We start from the raw sequence: 27,584 nt of genomic DNA on the forward strand, positions 1-27,584 counted from the left end.
TTAGTTACAACTCAACAACAAGATGAAATTTCTACAGTTTTATGTTCCTTAATGTCAAATTTGGGGAACTCAGGACAGAATAAGATTTAAGTATTTTTGGTTTTAGTTTTGGACACAGGGTTTCTCTGTGTAGCCCTGGCTGTCCTGGAACTCACTTTGTAGACCAGGATGTCCTAGAACTCAGAGAACTGACTGACTTTTCCTTCCAAGTGCTGGGATTAAAGGTGTGTGCTACCACCACAGGTTAATTTAAGTATTCTTGATGATCAAGTTTTAAAATTCTAAATGCTGAGAAAAGACATACTGTTAGATAGACAAAATAAAATAACCCCAGGAAAAGATTCAGAGACTACACTATTTGAAATTTTAAGAAGAAAACAGGAAATTCTTTTATTAATCAAATCCCTCCCCAGTAGTGGACACTTGCAATACCTATTATTTAATGTTGCAATGGCCAATTGGCACTCTTATTTATATTTTCTATTTCTCTATGTATATACTACTTGAAAGCCTAAAACTTCATTTCCAAGATGTCCTCAAAGATGGTATAGAACAGATTAAAATTTTAGCAGGGGGCAATTAAAAGAGATGGACATATTTTAGTAAGAAAAATAAAAACTTGGGCAAGACGAGTAGGCATTTCATGAGACAAGCAGATAAAATGCCCAAACATATTAGTATTCATAAAATGTAAATTAAGATCACAATGAGAAATTACTTAACAGCAACAATGATAGTACTTAGGAAATTTGATTAGAATTACTGCTGAAAAAATCTGGATCAATTTGAGTTAAAAATTTTACTGGTGAGAATGTAAGCTAGCTGATATAGCCAAGTTTTAAATTAAGTTGACATTGAATTATAATCTTACAATTTGGAAATTTCATCTCTGGAAATTTTCATACCTATATATAATAGTGAAGAGAGTTAAGCTCCAGAATACTGGATGATATGATTTTTATGGTTTTAAAACTGCAAACCTAACAATATAACACTAAGCAGAATTCAACATAGTAATTACTTTTGGTAGAAGGAATGAGGACAGGAGCTAGAAGGATCTCATAGATAAATGTATCAGGGTCAGCAAGTGTATATTTAATCAGCATGCTTCCTGGTACATATTTGTACACTATCATACTGTTTGATAATATTTAATGGTACTTATATGCCCTATTTCAAGCTATGACTTTATTTCTTACAGTCAGCCCATGAAATAATGCTCCTTTGTCATACTCTACCCAACAAAACCCTCAGGATCAGGCATGATAATTCTCATTCTGAGTCCTTGGTCAGGGAGTCCAAAGGCCACCTGGTTATTGGCCTTGACTTTTAGTTGCTTCTCAGAATTTGAAGTTAAATCTCTATTGCTGAAAACAATATACACTTTGGACACAAGACAGGAAATACCTGGAATTTTCCTTAAGGACTAATGCTTATAGTACTAGAAGGTATAAGCTACCAAGGGGTTAAAATCTCTAGTCCAATCCAGCTGTGGTACCTATAAAACACAGCAAAGATCAGTATAACATATCTCTAAAGGTAAAATAGTGGCACTTCTATCTTGTGAGTAAGCAACAGCTGTCTAATTGGACTTACGGCCTACACAATAGGAGGAAATTCAGACCTAGTACTGTAAACCTAGCCAGTTATCTAAGACTACTAAGTCCATGAAAACCTAAAGGAGAACCCATTATTACCACTTTCCTAAACTAGTATCATTTCTAACTACATTCTATATAGTTACCTTTACATCCACAGTTACATGTAGCTGTGGGCTCTCATCAAATAAGCTTATTTTTGCAACAGATAGAGACTACTATAGAAAGCTACAGGTGGTCAAAATCCAGAAAATTGACCATGAGGTACTTGGCCACATTCTATAATACCACTCCTATATCTAAGACTAAGGAAACACAAAAGAGGAGGAGCAGAAAGTTTGTAAAAGCCAGAGGAAAAGGATGTCTAGGAGACTGTCTTTTAGATATGATAGGGAAGCCACATTCATGAAGTCTCAACGAGGATCTGAACAAGGACACAGCTGACATGACTCTATGGATGGGGGAAATCTCAGAAGGCTTCATCCTTAGAGGAAGTGCTAAAGGCAATTAAGGACTGCTGAGAGAGGCAAAATTAATGGTTATCCAATACCATATTGTCAGCCCTAAAAATAGACATAAAAGTAACACTAAATGAACTCAATAAGTTTATATTCATGTATATGTAAAGATGTAACAATAGGTCAAGAAAAAGGAGAAAGCAATTCTTTTATTATTTCCAATTTATAGCAAAAATGTTACAACAGAAAGAAGTTAAACAGCTTGTTTATGGTCACAGATAATGAAGCCAGTAGTTAACAGAAACTCAAGCCCAGGAGTCTGTATTCTAAAGTACCACACTCCATGCATCAAAGAACAACAATACAAGTTACCTATTAACAACAAAAGACCCACTGGCTAAGTGATTTACCTTTCATTTTCAGTGATGACAGTTTCAAGTTGTAGTTTCATCTCACCCATGTGTTTCTACAAGAATGATAAAACATGAAGTAGGAATACGTACTCCAGACAATTAGATCTCCACTTAGTACTCAATTTATATGCAAGCAGTTACAGGTAAAATTTACTCATTTCTTTTAACAACCCATATCACATATGGATAGTTTAACAATGTACTAAACATGATAAAACATTCATTTTGAATAATTATAAATAAAAACATTTTATGCAATAATTGAGAAAATTATCAATATATAGATCCAGGAAGACAAAAGAAGATACACTTCAGTATGATAAAAGAACCAGTTGAGCTGGGTAAGGTGGTGCACATCTTTAATCCCAGTAGTCTGGAAGCAGAGGCAGGTGGATCTCTGTGAATTTGAGGCCAGCCTGGTCTACAGAGTGAGTTCCAGGACTGCCAGCGCTGTTCAACAGAGAAACTCTGTCTTGAATAAACAAGCAAACAAAGAAAAGCAAAAACCCAGCTGATTGCTATCCCTTGACAATATTCAGTCCCACTTGGGAGGGAGAAGAAAGCAATCACAAGTGGGTAGGGAGGGAGGGACCTGGGAAGGAAAGTGGAGGGGGGGACAGTAGGGGAGAGGGGAACCTGATCTGATATTGGGTGAGGGAAAAGGACTGAAGCCCTGAGGATCAGCAGAAAGAATGGAAATATGCAACTTTGGAGAGGTAGAAGGTTGGGGGGACCCTCCAGAAAGCAACAGAGACCTGGGAGGTGAGAGACTCTCAGGACTTAAAGGGAGGGCCCTTAGATGAAATGCCTGACAGTAGGGAGAGGGAACTTATAGAGCTCACCTCCAGCAGGAAGACAGAACATCAAATGGAGGGGCGAGCATCCCAGTCACTACTCTGATCCATAATTGTTCCTGTCTGAAAGAATTACGGGATGGAAATGAAGAGGAGTCTGAGGAAAAAAGTCCAGAAACAGGTCCAAAGAGGGATTCAGCTCAAGGGGAGGTCCCAAGACCTGACATTATTACTGAGGTTATGGAGCACTCACAATGAGACCTAGCATGACCACACACTGGAAGACCCTACAAGCAGCTGAAAGAGTCAGAGGCAAATATTTGCACCCAACCAATGGCCAGAAGCAGCTGAGCCCTGTTGTTGAATTAGGGAAAGAGTAAAAGAAGCTGAGGAGGAAGGCGACCCTGTAGGAGGACCAGTATGGTCCCAGAGACCCCAGAGATCTCTTAAACACTGGACCACCAAACAGGCAGCATACACCAGCTGATATGAGGCCACCAACACACATACAGCAGAGGATTGCCTGGTCTGGATTTAGTCAGAGAAGATGCACCTAACCCTCAAGAGACTGGAGGCCCTAGGGAATTTAGAGCTCAGGTGTCGTGGTGGGAATATCCATGTGGAGACAGAAGGGTGGGGAGGAGGTATGGGATGTGAAGCAGTAGGAGGGTGGAGGGAGAATAAAATATGGAGTGTAAAACAAATAAATAAATTAAAAAGAAAGAAAATATATCTTAACTAATCCATGTATTTAGGGGACGCTCATATCTGTATGTATGGCAATGATGAAAAGGAAATGCAGGTCTCCTTCAGCAATCATCGCCCTTTACCTCACCACCCTTCCCATCTGAACGCTTCTAAACAAGGCTGCCATGGTAAGCAGACATGGTCACTGACAGAAGTATAAGTTCTTAGTAGGCTAGATGACTTAAAAACCCACTAACTAGAATACAAGCAAGATTATAATTCATACTGTAAAGAGAATGAGAGGAAATTTTGGAAGGTATTAAGAGATTACCCTTTCAAAGGATAAGGGAAAGAGAATGTTAGTAAAAGCAAAACGACAAAATAAGGAGTCAGTTTTAATAAGAGTGGAAGGGTGTGCAGATGGCAAAAGGCAGTCATGGAAAAGCAGTTTTTCAACAAAGGTGCACTCAGCTCAAAACACACCCATGAGTCTTCATCGTGTACTCTAGGGTAACAAGAGCAGCCAAGCCTGGAGAGACCTGGATGAGAAGTGTGACAGGCAGCTCTCCAAGTCTCTCTCCTACTCAGAGATGCTCAAAGCAGCTTAGCCTAAGAAATCACTAACCATTTTTTAATATGAATTCGGCATCAAAACTGAATTTTTCCAAGGTTCCTGCTAGCCAGAATTTCAGTCAAACTAAAATGAATTAATGTACTACTAGATAACTAAATACTGGTTGTATTTATAAAAACACTCTAATTTGAAAAGTATCTAATATTGTAAATGATTATAGAGAATATATGTGTACTACATAAGTCACATTAAAGACTTTACTATAAAATACTTGAAAATATTTAATATTTAGAAGAAAAAGATCTAAAAAGTGCTTCTTATAGCATCAAAATTTCCATCCTATTTATTTTTTCTTTTGTGTGGTGGGAAGGGGATCTTTATACACAGAATTACAGCATGGTTTTATGGCTTTGAAGGTATACTACTTCTTGATCATGTCTGTAATTTTTTTTTAATGTGTTAGATTTTGTTTGTTTGCTGCTTTTATGAGAGTGTCTCTCTTTATGTAGCCCTGGCTGTCCTGAAACTCTCTATGTAGCTCAGGCTAGCCTCTAACTTACAGAAATCCATCTGCCTCTCCTCCTGAGTGCTAGGACTAAAGTCACAGGACACTATGCTCAGGTACATCTGCAATTCTTAAAAATCAGCACTTTATTAATTATATGTCTGTGAGCATGAATCAATTATTCTTAGCAGATAACATCTTCCTTCTGTCTCTAAAACAAATGCAATAACGATGGCTATCAATGAAGACTCTTGGGCTTTCTAACTTTAGCTTCTTTGTGTAACTAATTCAGTAATCACCCAGAGGTGGTAGGAACATCAAGTGAGAAACCGAAGTGAAACATGTCAGTAGAATAGCTCATCTTAAAGAGACATAGGAATCAGACAGATTATAAGAGGTTTTAGGAGAGTTTAATTTCCAGGCAACTAGCTATTCTGGAACAACAACTGAAGAATACAAAATTTACCATAATTCAATTCATAGAGTGAATTCAGCAGAAACTTTAGATTTGCTACTCCTAAAACTAAAAGTTGTATCACTCACACAAAAAAGACTTTTGTTGTTCAATTGCCCATCAGAAGGAAAAAAAGACATTTCTGTTATTGGTTTAAGCTTAAATGGCAAAAGACTAAAAAAATACATCATGAAGAATGGGAAATAAATTAAAAATTGTCTTATGCCAGAGTCAAACAGAGGAATCTCAAATGGCTGAGAAACACAAAGTCCTTAGTCATCAGGGAAATGCAAATGAGAACAACTCTGAGGTTCCCTCTTATACCCAGGGGAAGTACACAGCGGTGGAACTAGGAAGAATCAGTAAAAATAAGGTATGCAGGAAAACCCAATAGAGAATCCCATTACTCTGTAAGCCAATTTTAAAAATAAAAATTCTTTTGAAAATGAATATTTATATTGTTATCCTGGTATCAGAAAATTTGGGAGGAAATGTAAAAAACATTTCAATTCAAAGAAACACATTATAAATAATAGTTATACTCTAAAAATGTGGTTACTTTAAGCATGTAAAAACTCTATAGTATAGTATGCCTTAGTTTTTCATGAGCTTAATCTCAAAAGTCCTGAGACTGAGATCTGTTTACATAGACAGTGTCTTAAGTTTATTTTCATTATTCTTAAAATAAACTTCTACTAGTAATCAAAAAAAAAAATCTGCTAGAACCCAAGCATATATTGGAAGTGGGATAAAATCATGTGACAGAAGTAGTATCTGAAGATGTGGAAAACATCCTGCAAATACTGACACATGTGTGTAGAATGAGTGTAAAGGTTTGAAGGGCTCTGAGATGGCTCTGAGCACAGAGATATGAACAAATAATAGTGCCATCAGGACACAGCTCCCAGCTTCTGAAAGATGCCTCTGGCAGAGAGGAAGAACAAGGGAATACTGGATTAAAAAGAAAAACTGAAGCTAGTGTTTATAGAGCCATGTTTACAGATGAATGAGCCTTTCATATTTTCTTCTCATAATAAAACCTTACAAAAGCTAAGTGATTATGACTTCTTACCTGGTAATAGGCCAGCTGCCTGTTTAGGTCTTCCAGGTGTTTCTCATACTCAGCAATGAGAGGAGGTAAAGAACTAAAGGAAAGTATAGAATTAAAGGACTGAATATTCAATTTCATTTACTTTAAGCACGTAACAAGTAAAATAAATCTCAAAATGAAAATGTGTGTCTAATACGAATCAGTACCTGCCCTTTATGCTTAAACCCTTAACACAAGTAATATTTTGGACTGAAACTTCTTGATTGTGTGGAAGGAGGAGGAGAGAAGCCTTCAACACTGAAGGATAACAAACAGCTTCTCTGGCTTCCATCTAGTAAAGCCTCATTTTCCATAGGATTTATTTTGTAACAAATCAAAGGTGCTCTCAGATATTACCAAGTACCTTGGGGAACAGGGAAGATCATCCTCCATTATAATCCATTCATATAAATTCCATCAATGTTTTTATCAACTCAGTAGCAAGTCATTTATGCGGAATTACAGCAGATCATACAATAAGCATTCATAAATTAATGAATTATTTCAATGATCAAATGATTGAAAAAAAATATGTATTTAGTAATACTTTACCTTTGCTCATTTACTGAGTTTACTAGTGTGTCACCTCTGCCTCCTTTGGACATGTTGTTCTATAACAAAAAATATAAAAATATATAAAAAATTATAAAGAAACAGGCTATTAAAATATTTTCTCACATTATTCTAGTTAAAATTGAAACTGGCTTAAATTAATTGTCATTAAAATTTTATAACTTTAGAAAATCTATTATCTATAATTCAAAAAGAAGAAAAGAAAGAAAAAAGCTGATACTGAAATGCACTTGGTAAACTTATGCCTGATAATAAAAAGTTGGCCAATTAGAACTATGAAGAATTGTCTATCTGATGAAAACATCTACCAGCGATTAACCCCACTTGTCATCATTTGTGGTAAAACAAGGGAAGCTTACATTAAGTTCAGTAACAATACAAGGCTGCTTACTTTCACTGTTCTGGTCAACATGATGTAAGGAAGGTTTAAAGGCTGAAGAGTAGTATGTAACACAAGTATCATATACAGATAATTTGATCATTTACCTAGAACACACCACATAATGCAATAGATATTATGGTCAAATAAAGACTATATTAAGTCTTAGATAGGAGATCACCCTAAAAACAAAGTTCAGTAGTTTCCTCAAACACTAATAGTCATTTTCCCTTTATCTTCTTTGAAAGTGACTTGTATACTGTCTTTTTTAACAGCTAATCTTCTTACTTTTGTAGTTTTTTCCTAATTTTTACATTGACAGCTCATTACTTAAATTCTACTTCCTTTCTTTCATTGAATTTAATTTGCTCTTGCTCTTCATTTTCTACATTAAATGCATGCAAACAGGAGAGTACATTTCCTTTCAAATGCTGCTTCAGTTCTAATGTATGCGTTAAAAAGTATTAATCTTTTTGTTTGTTTGTTTGTTTTTGAGATAACTGTAGAAGCACATGAAACTGTAGAAAAAAATGACAGGAAGTTTTGGGCAACTTTCTCAATGCAAACATTTTGTGAAGCCACAATGTAACATACGGATGATCCTTAGTTTAAGACAGTTCCATCTGAGGTTGAGAATGATATAAGCTCAAAATGCATTTAACACATTACCCTATAAAACATGGTGGCTCAACAACATAGAGCCTGGAGAGTATGTTCACAGTTGTGATTATATTATAGCTGGCTGAGAGGCTGGGCCTGTCACCAGGAGAACGCATCTTACCATATATTATTCATTCAAAAAAAGATCTGAATGTGCCTCACCTTCACATCACAGAGCTGAAAAATTGTTTGTTACACCACTGTAGCATGGGGACCTTTTGCAGTACAAGTCATAACCATGATAGCGATACCGCATCCATGAAGATAAGAAAGTTTTCATGAGCCAAGGATCATTCAGTGCTTCTTTTAGTCACACTACCTTTCTTCTTTGCTTCCTTATTCTTAGGTCTAGGCAGCCATTAGACAGTTTTATATATACTTTTTTTTTTCCATTTTAGAACTGTTAACACGCATATTATTGCTTGGGATTTTTTCCCTTCAGTAGAATATCTTGGATGTTTAGGAGCACATTTTACTCTGTCGCCTAGGCTGGCTCCAAAAATCTTAAGATCTTCTAACTCAGCATTCTGAGTGCTGGATTACAGGTTTAAACTCTACACTCAGCCAACTCATCACTTTCTACTGTCCAACAATAATATTACAAGTACATAAAACACAACTGCTTCTTACTTAACCATTCTCCTACAAAAGGTATCCGTATTATGAGTAAAGCTGCTATAAATGTTTGTTCATGTGTGCATGTGTGCGTGTGTGTAGATGTTCAGGAACACAAATGCTGAGTCTAATGGCAGTTGCATGTTTTCTGTTTAAGTTACTGAATGTTTTTCCAGAATGGCTATAGAATTTATAAACTCTCACCAACAATGCATGGTTGCATTAGTCCATTTCTATTCCTACAACAGAATTTCAGAGGTTGAATACTGTCTGAAGAAAGGAGGCCCAATTATCTCATGGTTCTTAAGGTTCAAGAGCATGATGCCAGTTTCTGCTGTGCTCTAGTGAGTACCTTCCTGGCTTCACCACAGCATGTTTGATAGTATCATGCTGGAAGCACATACAAAGGAAAAATAGGCTTCCTCTTCTGTAACAACTCTTGCGAGACTAACTCATTCCTAGAGATTAGCATGAAACCCTTTTAAGAGTCATGCCCCTAATGACCTAGAGACTTACCACTTGTTCTATCTCTTTGGAACTTTGTCACAGCAAGGACTAAGCCTCCAATATATGAACCTTTGGGGAAACAATCCATGTAATAGCATATTCCACTATTTTATTTGTAACCATCATGTGAAATACATAGTGACACTTCATTGTGCTTTTAAAATTTACTAAGTGATTGTGTGAGGCTGAATAATGGCTATATACAATATTTATATCCAAATCACAAGGCATTATGCTTAATGGCAGATAGCATACTTACATGAGATCTCCAGAATTTGCAGTTTTACTACTGACAGTTTATACTCTGATCAATACTTTCTTCCCACATTCTTGCCACTAAAACTATAGTCTACCTTTCATATAATGCAGCTAATTGTGACAGGCTAAACTGCAAGTAAGTAAGGATGGCTTCTACTGAGACTCTTCTACCTAGACCAGCCTAGATGACCCTGTAACAAGAACCTAAAGATGAGGTACCAAGAAAGACTGCAGATGTCTATTGATGGCTGTGATAGCATTAACTTTTTGCCATGTCTGTCTAATGTTCTTTGACATGAAGAAAACACAACTGCTCTCTTCTTCAATGCTAGCCTACCACATGGGAGAAGCCATTGTCACACCAAATCCCACACTGGATTTAAGGCTCTCAAGAACAACAGGATTCCCTTGTGGATAGGACTGCCGGTATGTCATCAGGACTTCCTGGAATACCTTTTGCTTGTAGCCCCAGCCTCTCTATCCCCACCACTCCATGTCTGACTCCAGGGCTGGATCTGCAGATTGCATTCTACTTCTCTCCACACTTTTTAGTTGTTTCAAGAATAAAGAATCCCTTGTTCTAGGCTATGGGCATCACTGCTAGAAAGGAGCTCAACACCTGTTTTATGCTACTACATGACCTCTTTTCTCATCATTGTAAAGTATACAGTGAAAGCAAGACATGTGACAATGAAGTTGGGAAGATATGGAGGACTACAAAGGAAGTGAAGACAGAATTATTTTGCCATGAAGACTAAGGACAGGAATTAATTATTATATGATTATAAAAACAGTACATTTGGAAAAAAACCTACACCTGCTAAGAATTAAAACAACTATAATTTGTGTAATGTTACGGAAAGATGTATCCCTGATTGGTTTGCTTCCCTGAGGTTTCCAATAATTATAATCACCATGTATAACAAAACACCTCTGATGATGGTCTTGTATCTATTTCTGTATTGCTGTTAATAAAATCTAAAGTTGAAGTAAAAAAAAAAAAACATTCAGGAAATAAACACTAAAGGCCAATGCATGTATTAGTATTACTTGTGTTAGTTTATGTTTTATTCATAATTTCTGGGTTTTTTTTAATTGGGGAGACAGGAGTCAAACCCAGGGCCTTACACATGAAGGACACTTAAACATTCCTTTTGTCACAATGTTATGATATATAGCTGAAAGTTATACAGCTAGCCACATCTTGAGAAATCACTTTAGTATGTTTCAAGGCTTAAATGAATTCCCATTTCAGATCTCAGCTACTTTTACATGTATAACATTAGCTCCAAAGTTAGAAAAAAATATTAAAGCAATTTCTATAGACAAAGAGCTTACTTTCTGAGAGCGAAACCAAATTTTCCCTTACAAGAATCAAAGCTATAAGCAAAATTTCAAAGGTTATAGGCAACTTCAAATGTGAATAATTCTAAGTTGAATTTATATTGAGAATTTGTATTGACTGTAATCAATAATTCATAAGGATGTAGACATATTTACAATCAAATTTCAATCTAGTTTTTATACTTAATCATTCCACATACCTCCATAGTTGGGTCTCTGAAAATATATTTGATTTGATGCTGCCTAAGAATATCATTTAGTTTATCATCTGAAACAAAAAGAAAACCAATATGAGTAACAGTCTATTTTGTAAAACTAGAAAAATAGCAGCTACTATTTGATATATCCAATGAAAGATTTCTAGCCTATAAGATTGCTTCTCATAAGATGAATCATCAATTTTAGCATATCATTTTAGAATGGAAAATTAGGTTGTTTTACATTCATAAGCTAAATAATGACTCCCAAATGGAATGAACAAAGAATAGCTACAAAGAACTAATCTTTCTTATTCCCTAAATTTGAATTATCAGGCAGAAGTGGAAACATTCCCCATTGTCTTTTTGTTTCCACTTCTTCAATGAAAGAACTGGGAAAATATGCACCATATTCTTCCTTTCTTCTTTCTTTTCCTTTCTTTTTTGAAGAGAGGTCACCATTCAGACTGACCTAGAACTAATATAACCCAGGCTGGCTTGACTCACTAGAATCTTCCTATCTGCCTTCTGGGTGCTAGAACCAGAAGCAACACTCAGCTGTACATAAATGCTTTAGAATTCTTAAAGTCAGCTGAAAAGATTACCCATTCTATACTGAGGACAAATTGTAGGACACAATCTAATTTCAACGCTAGTGCCATGAGACCATGGAAAAGATGGCCCAGAATAAAGCTGAGAGTTCTCACTAACTTACCACATCTGTATCCACATCAGAAAAGAAACAGGGAAAGCAAGATGGCCCAGCATATAAAGGTACCTATCATGCCCCAGGACAGGAGTTCAATCTCTAGAACTAACACAGTAGAAGGACTGAACCACACCCTTATGTTGAACTTTGGCTTCTGCATGTACTCTAAGGTATGTAGTCGCGTATGTGCACACAGACACACACAGACACACACAGACACACACACACACACGAGAAATGGCTCAGCAGATACAACACTAGCTAATCACAGCACTCACATGGTAGCTCACAACTGCATTACCAGTCTCAGGGAATCCAACATTCCCTTTTGGTATCCATTAGCATGTGATGCATAAACATTCATGCTGGCAAGACACCCACCCATACATATATATTTTTTGAATTACAGAAAATTTTAAAAATAAAAACATACATAAGTTATTACCTAACAAATACTCAATCTTTCAAGATTTACAGGAACAAAACAAAGCTCAACAACTTTCAAAGAAATAAACAAGACAAAACAAAACAAAACAAAAACCCTCTGTTTTGATAAGAATACTAACTAGAGTCAGTAACCAAAACAGAAAGTGTTTAATAGGAAGAGACTCAAAATATACGAAAATTGAAAAAAATCAAAAAACTTGCTTTTATATAACCGTTGAGTCTCAGGAAAAATTGCAAAATATATAGGTATTTTGAACAGAACAATAGTTTAAATGTGATGTATCATAACTTAATAGTAGAAAAGCTTTATAGCTTTAATTTAGAATTAAATTGAATACTTTGTTTTTCAAATTTAGGAATTTTTCATATTTTTAAAATATTATATAGACTTTTGTTGAGTATTTTAAATCTTGATATACTAGATTCAAATTACCACAAAAGTCTGCAATCATGTCAGCACTCAAAAGCTTCAGATTTTAGAGTATTTTGGAATTTGGATTTTCAAATTAAGTATGCTCACTTTATATTAGGAAAAAGGGTGGGGGCTAGAGAGAGAGCTCAGTGGTTAAGAGCACTGACTGCTCTTCTAGAGATCCTGAGTTCAGTTCCCAGCAATCACATGGTGGCTCACAACCATCTGTAATGGGATCCGATGCCCTTTTCTGGTGTGTCTGAAGACAGCTACAGTGTACTCACATATATGAAATAAATAAATAAATAAATCTTAAAAAAGAAAAGAAAAAAGAAAAAAAAAGGGCTGAAGAATCAAATGCATTACAAAAAGTTAGAAGAAGAACAGTAATATAAACTCAAAGAAGTCACATGAAGGAAATCATTGAAATGAACCTAGTAAATAAACTCACAAACAAGGGGATTAAAAGTATAGTCATTTCATATTTTATTCTTAACAAACATTTGATGAAATTCAAAATATATGAATAACAAATACAACTTGAAGGACCTTACTTAATAAAATGGATGCTTACAAAAAGCAAAACAACAACAACACAACAAAAACACTGTAAACTTTACACCTAATGTGAAAAATGTTAAAAATCTTTTCCTTGTGGTTAACACAAGAACACATTCTCATGACATTTATATTACATTCTAATGAAGTCCAAGTTAATGTGGCACTGGAGCAGTTAACTACACAAGAGTATAAAGGTTCAAAGAAAGAACAAACTCATCTACATGTGTGTTAACTACTCCAAAGAACACATACTCTTAAAATCAGCAATTAAATTTAATAGTTATTAGTTACAAAGCCAAAATGCAAAAATTAATCACATCTGTATATATTGATAACACAAGATTTTTACATAACAAAAGTAATTTCTAGTATCATCAAAATAAAATAAAAGGAATATAAAATTCCTATACGAAAATACTTTGTATTTGATAAATTAATCAGAAGAAATACAAGACCTAAGGAAGGAAAAAGAGACCATAGAATAAAGAAGTCTGTCTCCTAAAGTCAGTTTTCCCTATAATGGTCTACATATCTAATGAAATTCCAATCTATACTTAAAAATATTGTTATAGAAACTGAAAGACTGATCCTAAAAGGAAATGAAATAAGAACAAAGACAATTTTACAAAAAGAACAAGAGGCTCAAGGTAGCTCTATCAGATAACAGCATACATTATAAGGCTATAATTTACATAGCATGATAGTGATAAAGGAAAATGTCAGTGTTCTACTCTTATGATAACATTCCCAGGAACATACCTTGACAGAGAAACGTTTATTTGACTTGTGGTGCTTGGCTCAATCATTATAGGCCTGGGGTAAAACAGAACATCACATATCCTAGCAGGGATTGGGATATAGAGAGTGATCAAGCAGGGATGGGGTGTAGTAGAGTTATCAGTGGTAGTCAGGAAGCAGAGAGAAAGGCTGCCAGTGGTTAGGAACAAAATATAACCTTCTTATGGTAATTCATGGCATCTACCTCCTCCCATTAGACCCTGCCTCCTAGAATTTCCACCACTTCTCAATAGCAGCATCATTAAATAAGACTAAACTTTTATCATATGGCCTTTGAGAAGCATTTCCAAGTCAAACCATATTAGGACTAAACAAAATTTGTCAATTAAAAGGTACTTAGAATTTAGAAATATAATACATACTTAACATATACATGTCAATAAGTGATGATTGAAGGGGCACTCCAGAACTGTAGGGGTAGATCTAGAAAGAGTAATCTTTTTATTTGTGGATCTAGGTCAAGCAGATAACTAAGGAAAAATAATTGAATATCATTCACAAAAATCATTTCCAAGTGAACTGGAGACATAAATATAAAATAGTAAATTTGCATTAGAGAATCAAGAAATACTTCTATAACCTTAGGATAGAATAAGACTTTTAAAATTAAATCACAAAAAGAAGTAAACATTTTTGGTAGTGTAAATGAAAATGGCCCCACCGGCTCACTGTTGGGGAAGGATTAAGAGGTGCAGCTCTGTTGGAGGAGGTGTCAGTAGGGTGGGCTCTGAGGTTTCCAAAGCCAGAGTCAATCTAGTTAGCTCTCTGTGTCTCCTGCTTGTAGATAAAGATGTGCACTCTCAGCTACTACTCCTGTACCATGCCTGCTTGCCTGCCTGTTTGCTGTCACATTCCTCACGATGATGGTTATAACCTGAAACCATAAACTCCCATATACCATTTCTTCTCTAAGCTGCCTTGGTCATGGTGTCATATCACAGCAAATATGAAAGCAATTAAAATGACATTTAAAGTAAATACCAACAAAATGGACATTATAATTAAAAACTTATGTTCATACAAATAAAACAAAACCATAAGAAAGTAAAAACACAAACCATAAAAAAAATTTCCAAGAACTGTAATTGTCAATGATAGTGTATCTAAAACAAACAACTTTGAATCAGTTGAGAAACAGAAAGAAAATGGTTCAGTATAAAAAAAGTATTCTTACAGGGCTGGCGAGATGGCTCAGCAAGTAAGAAAAAAGAAAAAAAAAGTATTCTTATGAGGCCAATTAACAGAAAAGAAGCTCATGCTCAGTAGACATCAGGGAAAGGATAAATTAAAATGATTACAAATTTAAATTCAATACTGGTGAAAATACGGCCTGGTTGGGGAGAGGGCTCAGTTGGTAAAGTTCTTACTTTTTAGGCTTCAAGTCTTGAATTCAATTCCCAGAGTCCACATAAGAAAAGCAGTCTATGGTGAAGCAACCTTGTTAATTTCAGTGTTGGGGAGGTGGAGGGGGTGGGGGGTCCTTGGGGTTTCCTAGCCAATCAACTTAGGCTATTTGGCAAATTCTAGTCTAGTTAGAGGATCTGTTTCAAGGAAGGAAGGAAGGAGAAAGGAAGGGGAAAAGAGAAGGGAGGGGTGGGAAAGGGAAGGAAGAAAAGGATAAAGAGAAGAAAAGGAAAGAGAAAGAAAGGACAAAAGGAAAAAGAAAGAAGGAAAGTTAAGGAAACAATGCCTAAAGCCTGAGGACACCATCAGAGGCATCCTCCTCTGGCCTCCAGAAGCACACAAGCCTGCTACCAAGAGAACTAACTGGAGAACAAGCTGAACTCCTATACATTGCTGATGGGAGTTTAAAATCACCAAACTACAATTAAAGGTGAACACAATTCTTGGCACTACAATCAACTAGCCAGGAATAAGAACCATGACCAAAAGAAGTAACAGTGATCTACTAGCTGGGACTAACAATCCATCATAAAAATAGATATGTGATTAATTTAAAAACTGCCAAGTGTGTATAGCAATTAAAATGAACTAATTCTATCTATATCTGATAGGGATACATTTTCAAAATGTCATAAATGATGAAGCACAGAAGAATAAATGGTTCACAATCTTACTTTTTAAAACTAAAATATTGAAAAAATTAAATTAAGGTATAAAATTAAAGATAGTGATTATCTATCTTTGAGGAAGAGGGAGGGATTATAAGTTTTTTGAGGTTCTAGCCATTCCCACTTCTGGACTTGAACTGTATGTAGTTCAAGAATGTTTCACTTTGCCATGATGATTATTTGTTTTCTTTTAAATTTATGTTATAAACAAACACACATAAATATGCAAATGTATTAACCAGTTGCTTCTGTAAATGTTGGAGACACTGGCAGTATCATGCAATACTCGTTTATTAACATATCATTTTCTTTTAATAAAAGTCAAACCTACAAAGGAAATTCTCCTGTACCCTGAAGACATAAAGACAGATTCTTATGGACTTTTGAAAATGTTAAAATTTACTTTATTTTATGTTATGAGATTGAAGCTAACCTAGGCTACACAGAGAATCTAAGGCCAGGTCTTCTCAAAACAAAACAAACAAAAACCAAAAAGACAAAAATCAAATGTAGCCAGTGAGAAGAAATTACCATCAACAGAAGTCAATGTAGAAGGCTGGTGGCACATGCCTTTAGTCTCAACATTCTTGAGGCAGAGGGAGCAGAGTTCAAGGCCAGCTTGGTCTAAGAATACAATTCTAGAACACTCAGAACTTTTACACTGAGAAACAATGCCTTAAAAAAATCAGTCAAACGCTGGGCGGTGGTGGCGCATGCCTTTAATCCCAGCACTTGGGAGGCAGAGGCAGTCGGATTTCTGAGTTCGAGGACAGCCTGGTCTTCAGAGCTACACAGAGTAACCCTGTCTTGGAAAAACCAAAAAAAAAAAGAAAAAAAAATCAATCAAACAAACAAACAATGTAGAGAATGACAGGCAAATGGAAAGATGGACAGTCATCTTTATCTCAACAGTGGTAGGTGGTATGGCTAGTGGAACAACCTCCATCTTTAGCATACAAGGTCTTGTAAACAGAAAAAGCTTACAGATTCATTATTTCTTCATACAAACTTTAAAATTCCATGCTTCCATTTCCTGAATATACAAATTTCAAGCCCCTGAGGTTCTGCTGCTTCTATTTGGGAATCTCTTCTTCCACTCTGCTTGTGTTTTACTGACTTACAATTCAGTTTCAGTAAAAATAAATTCTCTTACTTGGCTTTGCTCATATTTGGGATTCAATTTTTATTTAAGAATTATGGTTGCTTTATTCTTTTAAAACTCATCTTCTAAAATTCAGGTATCTCTCTACCAAGCAAAACTCATTCACACAGATCACTCAGATTGTGGCCAGTCATTCATCTTTATACGTGAGGGACGTTTCTCCTACTCGTTTTCTTAAGAAATAATGCTATTGTTGAAATGTCAATGACACACATACACATATAAATGAATGCATATATTCTACAACACTATAGATTGTGTGGGGTGGGGTGGAGCAGAGCATTTAACATGTACTAACCAGAGGCACAGAGAAGCTGAGAATTTTGCCCAAGATCAAACTTGTGAAGTGTGAGAGCTAGGCAATATATGTACAGAAACAAATCTAGAGAGTATGTCCTTAACTTCTGGTCTATGACCTCAATATGGAGTTCAGCATGTTTCCCCAGCCTTCCCTGTTGCTCCAGAAAATACTAGAATTGCTCTCTTCCTCTTTCTTTCAAATCTCTCAGCCTTCAATCTCTACATCCTCCTTAGATCACTTCTTACATATGATTATGCCTGTAGCTAACGAACTGACCTCTATAAACCTCTATGTAGTGTTCAAGGCAACTGTCCTGTTTTTAAACAAAGCATACTATCAATTCCTTCAATGTTGCAAATAATCTGGACACCTAAACCTTTCTTATCAGTAAACACATATTGCTATGTCAAGTTTCTGTCCAAATGGCATCTCCTCTGGCCATAGTTCAATAACTGCAAAATAGTCAATATTTGCTCCATGTTAGTAGATGCTATTCTTTATATTTCAATGTTTGCTCAATGATTCCATCAACTACTTGGTATCTGATGCAAACGAGTCAGCAGCTGGTGCTGTTTCAGTGTATTTCTGGTATTATATATCTCCTTCCGCCAATTACATGCTTGGAGAACAAGAACCTCTCCATCTCACCCTTACATCAGCTAGACATATAGCACCTGGCACGCAATGAAACATAGGTCAACAAATATCTTTTAAACTAATGACCAGAGCAATGCTTGAAGGTTCTAAGCTGCAGGCTTGGAAACTCTTCCTGGCCACCAGCCCTCGAGTTTCTTCGAGCACAAGAGACGCATTACAAATCTACTTCGTGCTCAGCCGACTCCTATGCACGCTTAAGGAATATTCTACAAGTATTTACTAGCGGTTCTGCTTTGTTAAGTACATACATAGTCTCATGTACGCATTTTGTGCAGAGGACTTCTTTTTAAGTTTTTAACATTTTCACTCTGGGACCCGATCGGCATTTTCACAACACATTAATAGTAGGTCAAAGATAGCGACATTGCACCTTACAGATGAATTTTCCATCAGGGAATAGAGCGCGCTTACTTTGGTCTCTCAGTAAGTCGATTTCTGTGGCCATTTCGACCTTTTAGTTTGGAGTTTTCGTCACCTTTATCGATTCCTCGCAGGGGGGAAAGAAGGTATTTCTTAAACAAACAAATTTAAAAAAAACCAGCCTCCCGCTGTGAGGGCAAACAAAAAGCTACGGGGTGGCAGGGGCAGCCGAGCCCTGGCGCGCAGGCATCAGCATCCCACTCACGCGGTGGTGCAGCCCGGCGGCTCGCCGCTCGGCCGAACCCAGGCGACTCGCCTGAGACTGCGTCCCGCGCTCGGCCGGACCCGGACGGACGAAAAGGGCCGCGGGGCGGCGCGCGGCCGGGGGGCGCCGAGTTCCCGTCAGTCCACGCGGGAGGATGACCCTGGGACGCGCCTGGCCCGGCGGCGGCGGCGGCTGCGTCCCCGCGGGCCGAGGGGCGACGCCAGGACCGCGGGGGACGCACGGGCGGCCGCGGACTCCACTCGGCCCGCCCTGCGACTTTGAAAGCGGTGCCCCGGACCGTTCCTTAGAGACGGTGACGCCGCTTTCGTCATCACGCGTGCGTCGGAGTGCGTCATCGCGCTGTCTCAGGCGCCGGCAGATGATTGGCTATCTGTCAGGCGGTGGGTGGGTCCCTGAGGCCGCGCTGGGGGCTGCGTGGGTTGCTTGGCGCCTTCCGCAGTGGCGCAGCGAGTGTCTGTCTGAGGTAGTGTGGCGCATTTTTAATTTAATTTTATTTTTGTAAGAAAACTGTGATAGGAGCAGGCACTAGATAGGGATTTTCATTGCCTGCCCCCCCAGTCTTGGTTTCACAGACACTAAGAGTCTGTGGGCGTCTGTGCAGGGATGGCTGAGGTGACTCGAGTCCCCCAGTTTAGAGCTGTCGCTTCTAGGTCTGAAACTGGTGACTCTCTTGTGCCTAGAAAAGAGAGCTGTTTCCAGTATTTAACCCCGTGGCTTCAAGAAGGCACCTGGTCAGGATCTAGGATAGCCTGAAAATCTAGTAGGTATTTCAGAGATGTATCTTCGGATTTAAGGAAAGATAAAAATTTGCAAAAATAAAATAAAATTTGTACTGGGGCATAAACTACCATTCACAGTTTTAGGAAGTAATGTTATGAGCATTTGAGTTGTGAAGCTTAAAACATAAAACATACACAAAATATTGGGGAAAAAAGACATTAGCAATAAAAAATGCTCACTTGAAGTTTATCACTGGCTTTAGAGCCTTTTAATTGATTATATTTTTATGCATTGAAATAAAGCTTCTTTAAATATACCCAGGGCCCGAGTTAGCTAGGTTATGAAGTACTTGCCTGAAATTCCCCAGCACCCACATAAAAAGCCAGGCAGATCCCCATGTGCCTTTAATACTAGCGCTGGAGAGGAGCAGACAGGCCGAGGGGAAAAGGGTGCTCTCTATCCAGCAGCCTAGACAAATTGGAAAGTGACTCCAGAGTCAGTGAGCCAATGTCTCAAAAAGTAAGATCAGGCATGTTAATAAGATCTTTTTTTTCTGTTTGAAAATATCTGGTGAAAATAAACTTAGTTTAAAAAAAAAGGTGAACAACATTTGAGAATGACATCCCATTGATAAACTGCCTCAACTTCAGTCTGTACACAGATATAGACACACTCCCTCACATGGACACCCACAAAAACAAAACAAAACAAAAGGCGGTATGCCCTGGGTGACGTTGGCCTTTCTGTTTAACCATTTAAGACGTTTTGTACTCATAAAACAGCATAAACAGTGGTAGCCTCATTCCTCTAAAAAGAGATGCTGTTAAATATGCATGTGTTGGTACTAGCCCTGCAAAGGGTTAATTTAGCTTTGACTCAGTGAAGATTCAACCTGGTCTGGTTTTTAGTGGCCATAAACTTAACAGAAAAACACACTGATTGAGCAAGATCCACTTCTTTTTAAAGTTCAGTATAGGATACTTTATGATGAACTTTTTTTATTGACTCAAAGAGACTTTCCTACATTTGAACCCTTACATTGTGCTGTAAGCTGGCATTGAATAAGTAGCTATAAATTTAATATTTACAGTCAGCATTGATAGGATATATTAGTGTGGAGAAAGCAAAGTGTGACTTCTGCATTAAAATTATCAATGGCTTTGTCTAAGCTGAGTAGAGAAGTAGAACTTTTAAGTTTGCACTTGAAGTGCTTGGTTTTATATGGTCATAGTCAAAAAAAGCACAAACCACTTGAAGTTTCATACATTGAGAGCTAATTGCAGGTTTCACTAGTAATTTTAATAAATTGACACTAAACATCTAGTATTGACACTAAACATGCTAGGCTCCTGTCTAGCAAACCCTCAGAATATATGAAGTAGGAATTTAAGTCAGGGAGTTTGAAAGCTAGTTCATCACAGCAAGGATTTGAGCACAGAAAGTATGGTTTCAATATCACAACCTTTAATTACCATGCGATATAAATTATGCCGAATGTTTTAATGTTTATAGTTAGCCTCTAATTGTAATAAATGAATAGTTATTTTACATATTTTATTATAATCTCTGTGATTTACAGTTCATTTTCAAATGGTTTTATAATGCTTGTGTTGCTGAATTAGCCTTCTGTCTTAAAAAGAAATAAAAAGAAATAAACACCCAGAACTCAAAAAGTATGATTAAAAGCCTTCAGATGTTCCTTTGTGTGTCCTCTCAACATTTTCACTGAAAAATCAGGCTTGTCTGTTTCAGAATTCCTGGTCCCTCCCACTAGAACACAGGAGCAACTGGGCAGAGCCTAAGAAGGAGCCCACTGCTCAGACCTGTGCCAAAGACCACCGCTAGCACCAAACTAAGAAGAGCTTCCAGGTCTGTGTTTTATCGGTATGTCCTTTGAGCTTTTCTTCAAAGTCTGTCTTTACTTGGACTGCAAGCATTTGCCAGTTCTGCTGCATCCACCTGGCAGGTTCTCCTAACTTTACTTCCTCCTTCCTTCTTTTCTTTTAGAAATGTGTGGTGCAGTGCCACATGCAAACTAAAAAGCAGTATGTACTGTAAAATAAGTAAGTAAGTAAATAAATAAATAAATAAATAAGATTTTTATTTTTTTTGTAAATGAAGGATCTTGGAAATTTTCTTTAAAAATCATTTTGTTGAAAAAATATTCCTTAACATGCTCCAGAAGTGTGCTTCTCTTTTGATTTCCTTGTGTAGAAATTAAAACAATTGAAGTTTTAACTTTTTAAAGTATAAGTTGAAGAAAATAAGCTAAAAGTGAAAACTTCAGATTAACATCCTTGTTTTAAGAAAGCTAGTAAAACTGTGCAGTAAGGTAGTGATCTCCTTGGAAGTATTAATTCTGATTCTGATGGTTCACGAGGTCTAACTTTAAGAGGTTGGACTTTAAAATATTTTCACCTTATTCGTTTATAATTTTTATTGTAATGAGCTCACAAATAAAATACATAAGTAAGTTAAGGCAGCCTTTCAAACAGTCATGCGCTCCCAAACTGTCTGCATTGCTGTGTGGTACCTTTATACACTCCAAGTGGCCTCTCTGAAGCCACAGATCTTCATTCAGCGAGATCCTTTCATTGTCAATTACAGTTTTAAGCACTTCCCCACCATAAAACAACAAACAAAACAACCTCCTCCTCCCCCAAAAAACTCCTTTGACAGAGTTGAGGCTAGAAAAGCAATTAGCTTCTGTCCTCTTCATGACTTGTGTCCTTTTGTTCTACACTGTCTTTCCTCATCACTTGGTATTACTTGTCCTTAGACTCCTTTCTGAATGTTATACTATACCCACACTTGAAGCCATTTCCATATGAGCATGTATACATTAAAGTCTGTTTATGTATTTACATACACACATTATATATAATGAACATCTACAATGTAATATATAGCATTTGCATATATGTATGTCTATAGTACATAATATATTTTTATTCTTTCAGAGTTTCATATATGCATACAATGAATTTGCTCATACTTCTCCCCTAACTCTTCCCAGACCCACTCCTTAATCTTTGCCCTCTCCTCGATTCATGTCTTTTGTTTGGTTGTTTTCAAATAATTACTGCATCCAGTTGTGCTGGGACCATCCCTTGTATCTAAGTTGACGAATTAGGGGCCACACTCTTAAAGAAAACTAACTCTCCTTTCCCCAGAAGCCATCAACTGTCAATTGCTCCTTAGCTAGGGGTCGGAAACATTTGAGTCCCTTTCTCCTTTGTGCTGAAATGTTGTCTGGACTGATTTTATACAGGCCATGTGCACACAGCCACAGCTACTATGAGTTCATGAGTACAGCAGTCCTGTCATGTCCAGAACACTCTTTTGCTCCTGTTCTTCATGATCTCTGACTCCTGCAATCTTTCTTCCCTTCTTCCTTAATGTTCCTGAACCCTTAGAAGAAGTTGTGATTTAGGTGTATCATTATATTAATACATAGCTTTTAACAAGACATTGAAGCTTCTGACACAGTAGGTCTCTTCTGTTTAAAACCGTACACTCAGGATTTTAGTTGTAGACATTAGAATGGTATTCACTTGACGTATAAATAGCTCCTTGTTCAAGCATTCTAGCTTAGGCTGAGAGATAATAAATACATATGTCTATAAAAGTAACTTTTATTTGACAGATGTAATTGTCATCTCAAAGGCTTACTTCTGAATAAGGTCAACCTTTCTAGTTCTTTCTGAACTCTGGCTGGCTGGTTCAACTCAGCTGTTCTGGATCCAAACTCCTCTCTAAGCTGATTGGTTCAAACTATTCTCTTGGCTTCTCACTGAATTGCTCTGCTTGGCCTCAAACTAACTCTGGCAATCTGTTCTAATCTTCTGGCTCTGTCTCATTCTCTGGCTTGTTCTGTCTTCATCTGCAACCTATCTCTGTAAAACTGACCCATAAAACTGCCCCTTCTCTCCCCGCCCCTTCCTCTTTGTGTCTATATGTGTGTGTGTGTGGGGGGGGTATGTGTGTATGTGTGTGTGTTAAGTTACCTCTCTTTCTGTTTGTTCTCGTGATAGTTGGATGGATGAATCCTATCTCTGACTCACTCTTTCAAGTCTTTCTCTGATTTGCTACTTTGTCTGCCCCTCAATTAATCATCACTTTCCAACATGGCTGCTTCCTTCTTCAGTTGAACTTTTCCTACATTGTTAGGCATTAAATGTGTATACTAGGGCATGTCTGTATTCTAGCCATATCTCACAGACCTGAAATTCTTCTATATATGTCATGCAGTATAAATTGTGTGAATCAAAGTGGAACAGTGTAACAGTTATCGAGAATGGCATGGAGGGTTACTCCAGGTGAGGAAGGCCATAGACAATTTAGATGTCTCTATTTTATCAGCCTTTGTGCAAAGCAACTGAAAGAAACTAAGGCCAGGCAAGTCTCAGAAATTGACTAAGGGAGTTGAGAGGAGATTTAATTGTATGGTATAAGCCAGTTGTACCAAAAGCAGGGCCTGGGCTGAGGCCGATCGCTCTCTCTCTCCCTGGTGGTGACCTGTGGCTATGCGGTGCTTTACTTAAGAAGGAGGCAATGTATAAATGAGATGTTTTATTGTAAGAAGAAGAAAATAGGCCGGTCAAGTAGAGAGAAGGAAAGGAGAGGAAGGAGAACAGAAAAGAAGGAGGGAGAAAGAGAGAGAGAGAGAGAAAGAGAGAGAAAGAGAGAAAGGAAAGGAAGAAAGTGGGAGGAGCAAGAGAGAGAGCAAGAGAAGAGAACAAAGAGCAGGAAATCGAGGATAGAGAGAGTAAGAGGAGAGAGCAGAGACAAGGGACAAAAGAGCAAGAGAATGAGGGAGTGAGAGAGGAGGGGGCAAACCACCCCTTATATTGTATGGGGTGTGGCATGTCTGGCTTGTGGTCAGATGACTGGGGATAGAGTGAGTCCAGCTAGAATGCTGGGAGCTTGGGGCACTGTCTGCCTGATAGAGCACACATCTCCTGCAGGGGCAGCTGTGAGGGGTTTGACTCAAACAGGAACCAAAGACTCAGGAGTTATGGCCAAGCTCCTTCTGCCTCCTGCAAGCAGAAATTGCCCGCTGGGGCTCTAGGGCTCAAAGCCAAATACTCTACTGAGCTTAAGTTACCTGAGCAGACCACTGCCCCGCACTGCCCCACATAAGCCTCCAGTTGGTTGGTTATCCAGTACCAATAGTCAGCCCTTAAAATGTGTATGAGTATATGAACAGCACTGCATGGACTCAGCATGCTGTATTTATGTATTTATATGTATGCATGAAATATGTCAATTATTAAAAAGAAAATAATAGAGATAGTATGTGAAAGTAGAAGGAGGGGAACATTGGGGGAACATGAACATGATATAGTAATAAGGGATTGAAGATGATCAGAGTATATTATATATATGTATGAAATGTCATAAGAGTGTGTCATTTCATACAATTAATAAATGTGAAGAAAGATGGAAATATACCTACTGATAATGAATTTATATATGTATTTATTTACATATATATACATACATATACACATATATATAATGTTATGTTACCATTTGTCAGAAACAAAACAAATTTGTGTACTAATGAGATGGATACATTTATTTTTACACAAAGGATTAAATCTTGGCTAAATATGGAAAAACATAAACTCATATAGTTAAGTATATTTACAATTTCTGCAGTGGAGTTTACAATGATTTTTGCATACACAAAAAAACAAAGTTACATCCAGACTAAAGTCATGAAGTTTTTAGGCTCCAATTGTACTTTGGAGTAGAATTCAGAGTTCATAATTTTCTATGGCCCAGATAGCCTTGTGACTCCTAGGATCTTGTGCTTACTTGTGTGAACTTGCAGTCTCCTGTTTCAATTTTTATTTCATTGTCAAGGAGAGGGAACTGTTCTATGTTGTTAACAAATTTGTTTAAATTTTCTTTTAGATGGATTTTAAAATTGAATACACTTGGGACGGCTTTCTAGTGAGGCATGAGCCAGTTTGTGTCAGGCTGAATCTGTGTGACCAGGGAGTGAAGATGGAGGTTAGTGCTCCATTATTCAATGATCCTCCAGCCCCTCTCGGAGAACCAGGAAAGCCTTTCAGTGAACTGTGGAATTATGAAGGTAAGTAGAAGTATTGTGTTTTATTACAAACATAAATCTTTTTCTAATAACCTCTCAGAGAACTATTATTTTATCTTGCTGTTAGGAAGTAATACGCTTCTGAACCACTGACGCAGTTTCTGATCTTGCCTAACCATCCATCATTCTGACTTTGTGCCCATTACCCATGGGGCTCCAATATACAAGCAGAACAGAGAAAAATGGCAGGCCCAAATACAGATGTTTATGTTGCTGACACATTTCCTTTCTTTATGTACGTCATCTGCTATAAAAAAGTTCATATTCCCCATTTTGTCCTTTAAGAATCTTTAAATTGCCATCTTTACCGTAAAAGCCTCCTGTGTAGGGATTTTAGAGTATACCACTTACTGGGGAAATACTGTCAGTGTGAGATTTAATATTTACTTTCTGCTGTCAGGTAATCTCACTTATCAAATTAAGGCCAAAAGACATACCAGGAAATTAAGTGGTTTCAGGTTTGTTCTCTGACCTTCTTGTACTATATCCTTATCAAGGTGCAGGGTTCCTTCTGAGAGAGTGTTCGTGATGCCATCCCCGTAGATATCAAATATTACATTACATAGAAGTTAAGAATTTTCCTCAAGATCTCCCACTCAGGATATTTGGATTTTTATTTACTTGATTAGCACAGAGGCCTTCTTCCAAGTAAATTTTTTTTCTAAGTCCATTTTTTTTTTCACCTTGAAGCCTGAATGAACTGTCTACCTCTCTAAATGAAAATTTAAATTTACTCTTCAGCTAAGGTTTTCTTTAATGCAAAAAGCAAATTATACTCAAATATAATTTCATATTCATTTTTAAAAAATATTTGTAGAAGTCTAGACAAGATCTGGCAAGTTTTAGACCAAAGTAGAAAGAAAAAGACTTGGGTTTTCACTTTGTATGTTTTATGGTGTTGTAATTACTTATAAGAAAAATGCACTACATTTCACAATTAACTAATTTTCAAAGCTACTAATGCTCAGAAAATTCCTGAAGTTGTAATAAAAAAGACCACCAATTATAAATAACCAGTATTTTTAAGATTAGTTTTTTAAAAATAGTTTGAAAAAACATTTTCATGCTTGTGGCGGTAAGGGAACAACTTGGGGGAATGGGTTATCTCCCCACTATGGGGATTCTGGGGCTTTCACACAGGCCATCGGACTTGGTGGCCATCAGGCATGGTGACCGTAGACTTGGTGGCAAGCACATGAGCACCACACAAGCCTCACCACTCTTTTTATTTGTTGTGTCCATGTTGTAGACAGGTAGCCCCTGACACACACATGCATAACATACACATATTTAAATCTCACATACGTTTGGTTCATGGCTCATACATTTAGTTACTGCTCTATAAATAACCTGTAAATATCATGGAAGTCTTGTCATGCCAATACATATTTTACTGTCTTTGATTTTAGCAGCACCATTGTGTTCTTTTACATGAAATGTATGCTTTATGTAACTTCATCAGTTTTGATGAATAATAGGTGATTTCTTTATGTACAGGAGATATTTTTAGATAAGAGATAGATGTTTACATCATCATTTCTAATTTTTTGAGTCATATTCTGATGGGTAGAATTCCATGTAATTTCTTTTTCTAGTGTCTAATTTGTGTACTTGGGATAAATTCCAAGATGAAAGTAACTGGCCCAGAGTCCTCCTTCTCTGAAGAAATGTTGATTTCCCTGTGGCCTCACCATCACTAGGCTTTATATTATCTTTTAATTCATGATAGACTTCTATGGGAGAAATAAAGGTCAACTAATTTCCTATGCTTTTCTTCTAGACTCTAAGTATTTATTTTGCTCAGTTTCCTAATGTGTATAGTATGATGATTTACAAAACTTAGTCACTTTTTATTCTCAAGGGATAAATTAT

At 37.0% G+C, this 27,584-nt stretch overlaps 2 protein-coding genes across 12 annotated transcripts in view; one reads left to right on the forward strand and one right to left on the reverse strand.

Annotated features, from left to right (window-relative positions):
- Sclt1 (sodium channel and clathrin linker 1) overlaps positions 1-19,164 on the reverse strand; it is a 130,540-nt gene extending 111,376 nt beyond the window's left edge. The window contains exons 1-5 of one of the 7 annotated variants that reach the window (XM_031376705.1): positions 18,637-19,164; positions 11,110-11,177; positions 7,126-7,184; positions 6,556-6,628; positions 2,467-2,522 (exon numbers count right to left, since the gene is read on the reverse strand). In XM_031376705.1, the coding sequence (XP_031232565.1) occupies positions 2,467-2,522; positions 6,556-6,628; positions 7,126-7,184; positions 11,110-11,177; positions 18,637-18,670 (290 nt within the window). In that variant the 5' untranslated portion in view covers positions 18,671-19,164. Of the gene's footprint in view, positions 1-2,466; positions 2,523-6,555; positions 6,629-7,125; positions 7,185-11,109; positions 11,178-16,636; positions 16,835-18,595; positions 18,615-18,636 lie in introns of those variants that run through there. The other 6 variants (XM_031376706.1, XM_031376707.1, XM_031376704.1 and 3 more) reach the window with 6 other exon arrangements.
- Positions 19,165-19,208: 44 nt separating this feature from the next.
- Positions 19,209-27,584, forward strand: part of CUNH4orf33 (chromosome unknown C4orf33 homolog) — a 67,464-nt gene continuing 59,088 nt past the window's right edge. For 4 of the 5 annotated variants that reach the window (XR_004120467.1, XM_031376714.1, XM_031376713.1 and 1 more), the window contains exons 1-3: positions 19,209-19,334; positions 21,344-21,475; positions 25,514-25,694. Coding sequence is in view for 4 of the 5 variants with exons in the window: in XM_031376714.1 (XP_031232574.1) it covers positions 25,514-25,694 (181 nt within the window). In the remaining variant the exon portion in view is untranslated. The remainder of the gene's footprint in view (positions 19,335-21,343; positions 21,476-25,513; positions 25,695-27,584) is intronic. The other variant, XM_031376712.1, reaches the window with a different exon arrangement.

The sequence above is a fragment of the Mastomys coucha genome, unplaced genomic scaffold, assembly GCF_008632895.1.
Source record: "Mastomys coucha isolate ucsf_1 unplaced genomic scaffold, UCSF_Mcou_1 pScaffold17, whole genome shotgun sequence".
NCBI classification, from domain to species: Eukaryota; Metazoa; Chordata; class Mammalia; order Rodentia; family Muridae; genus Mastomys; species Mastomys coucha.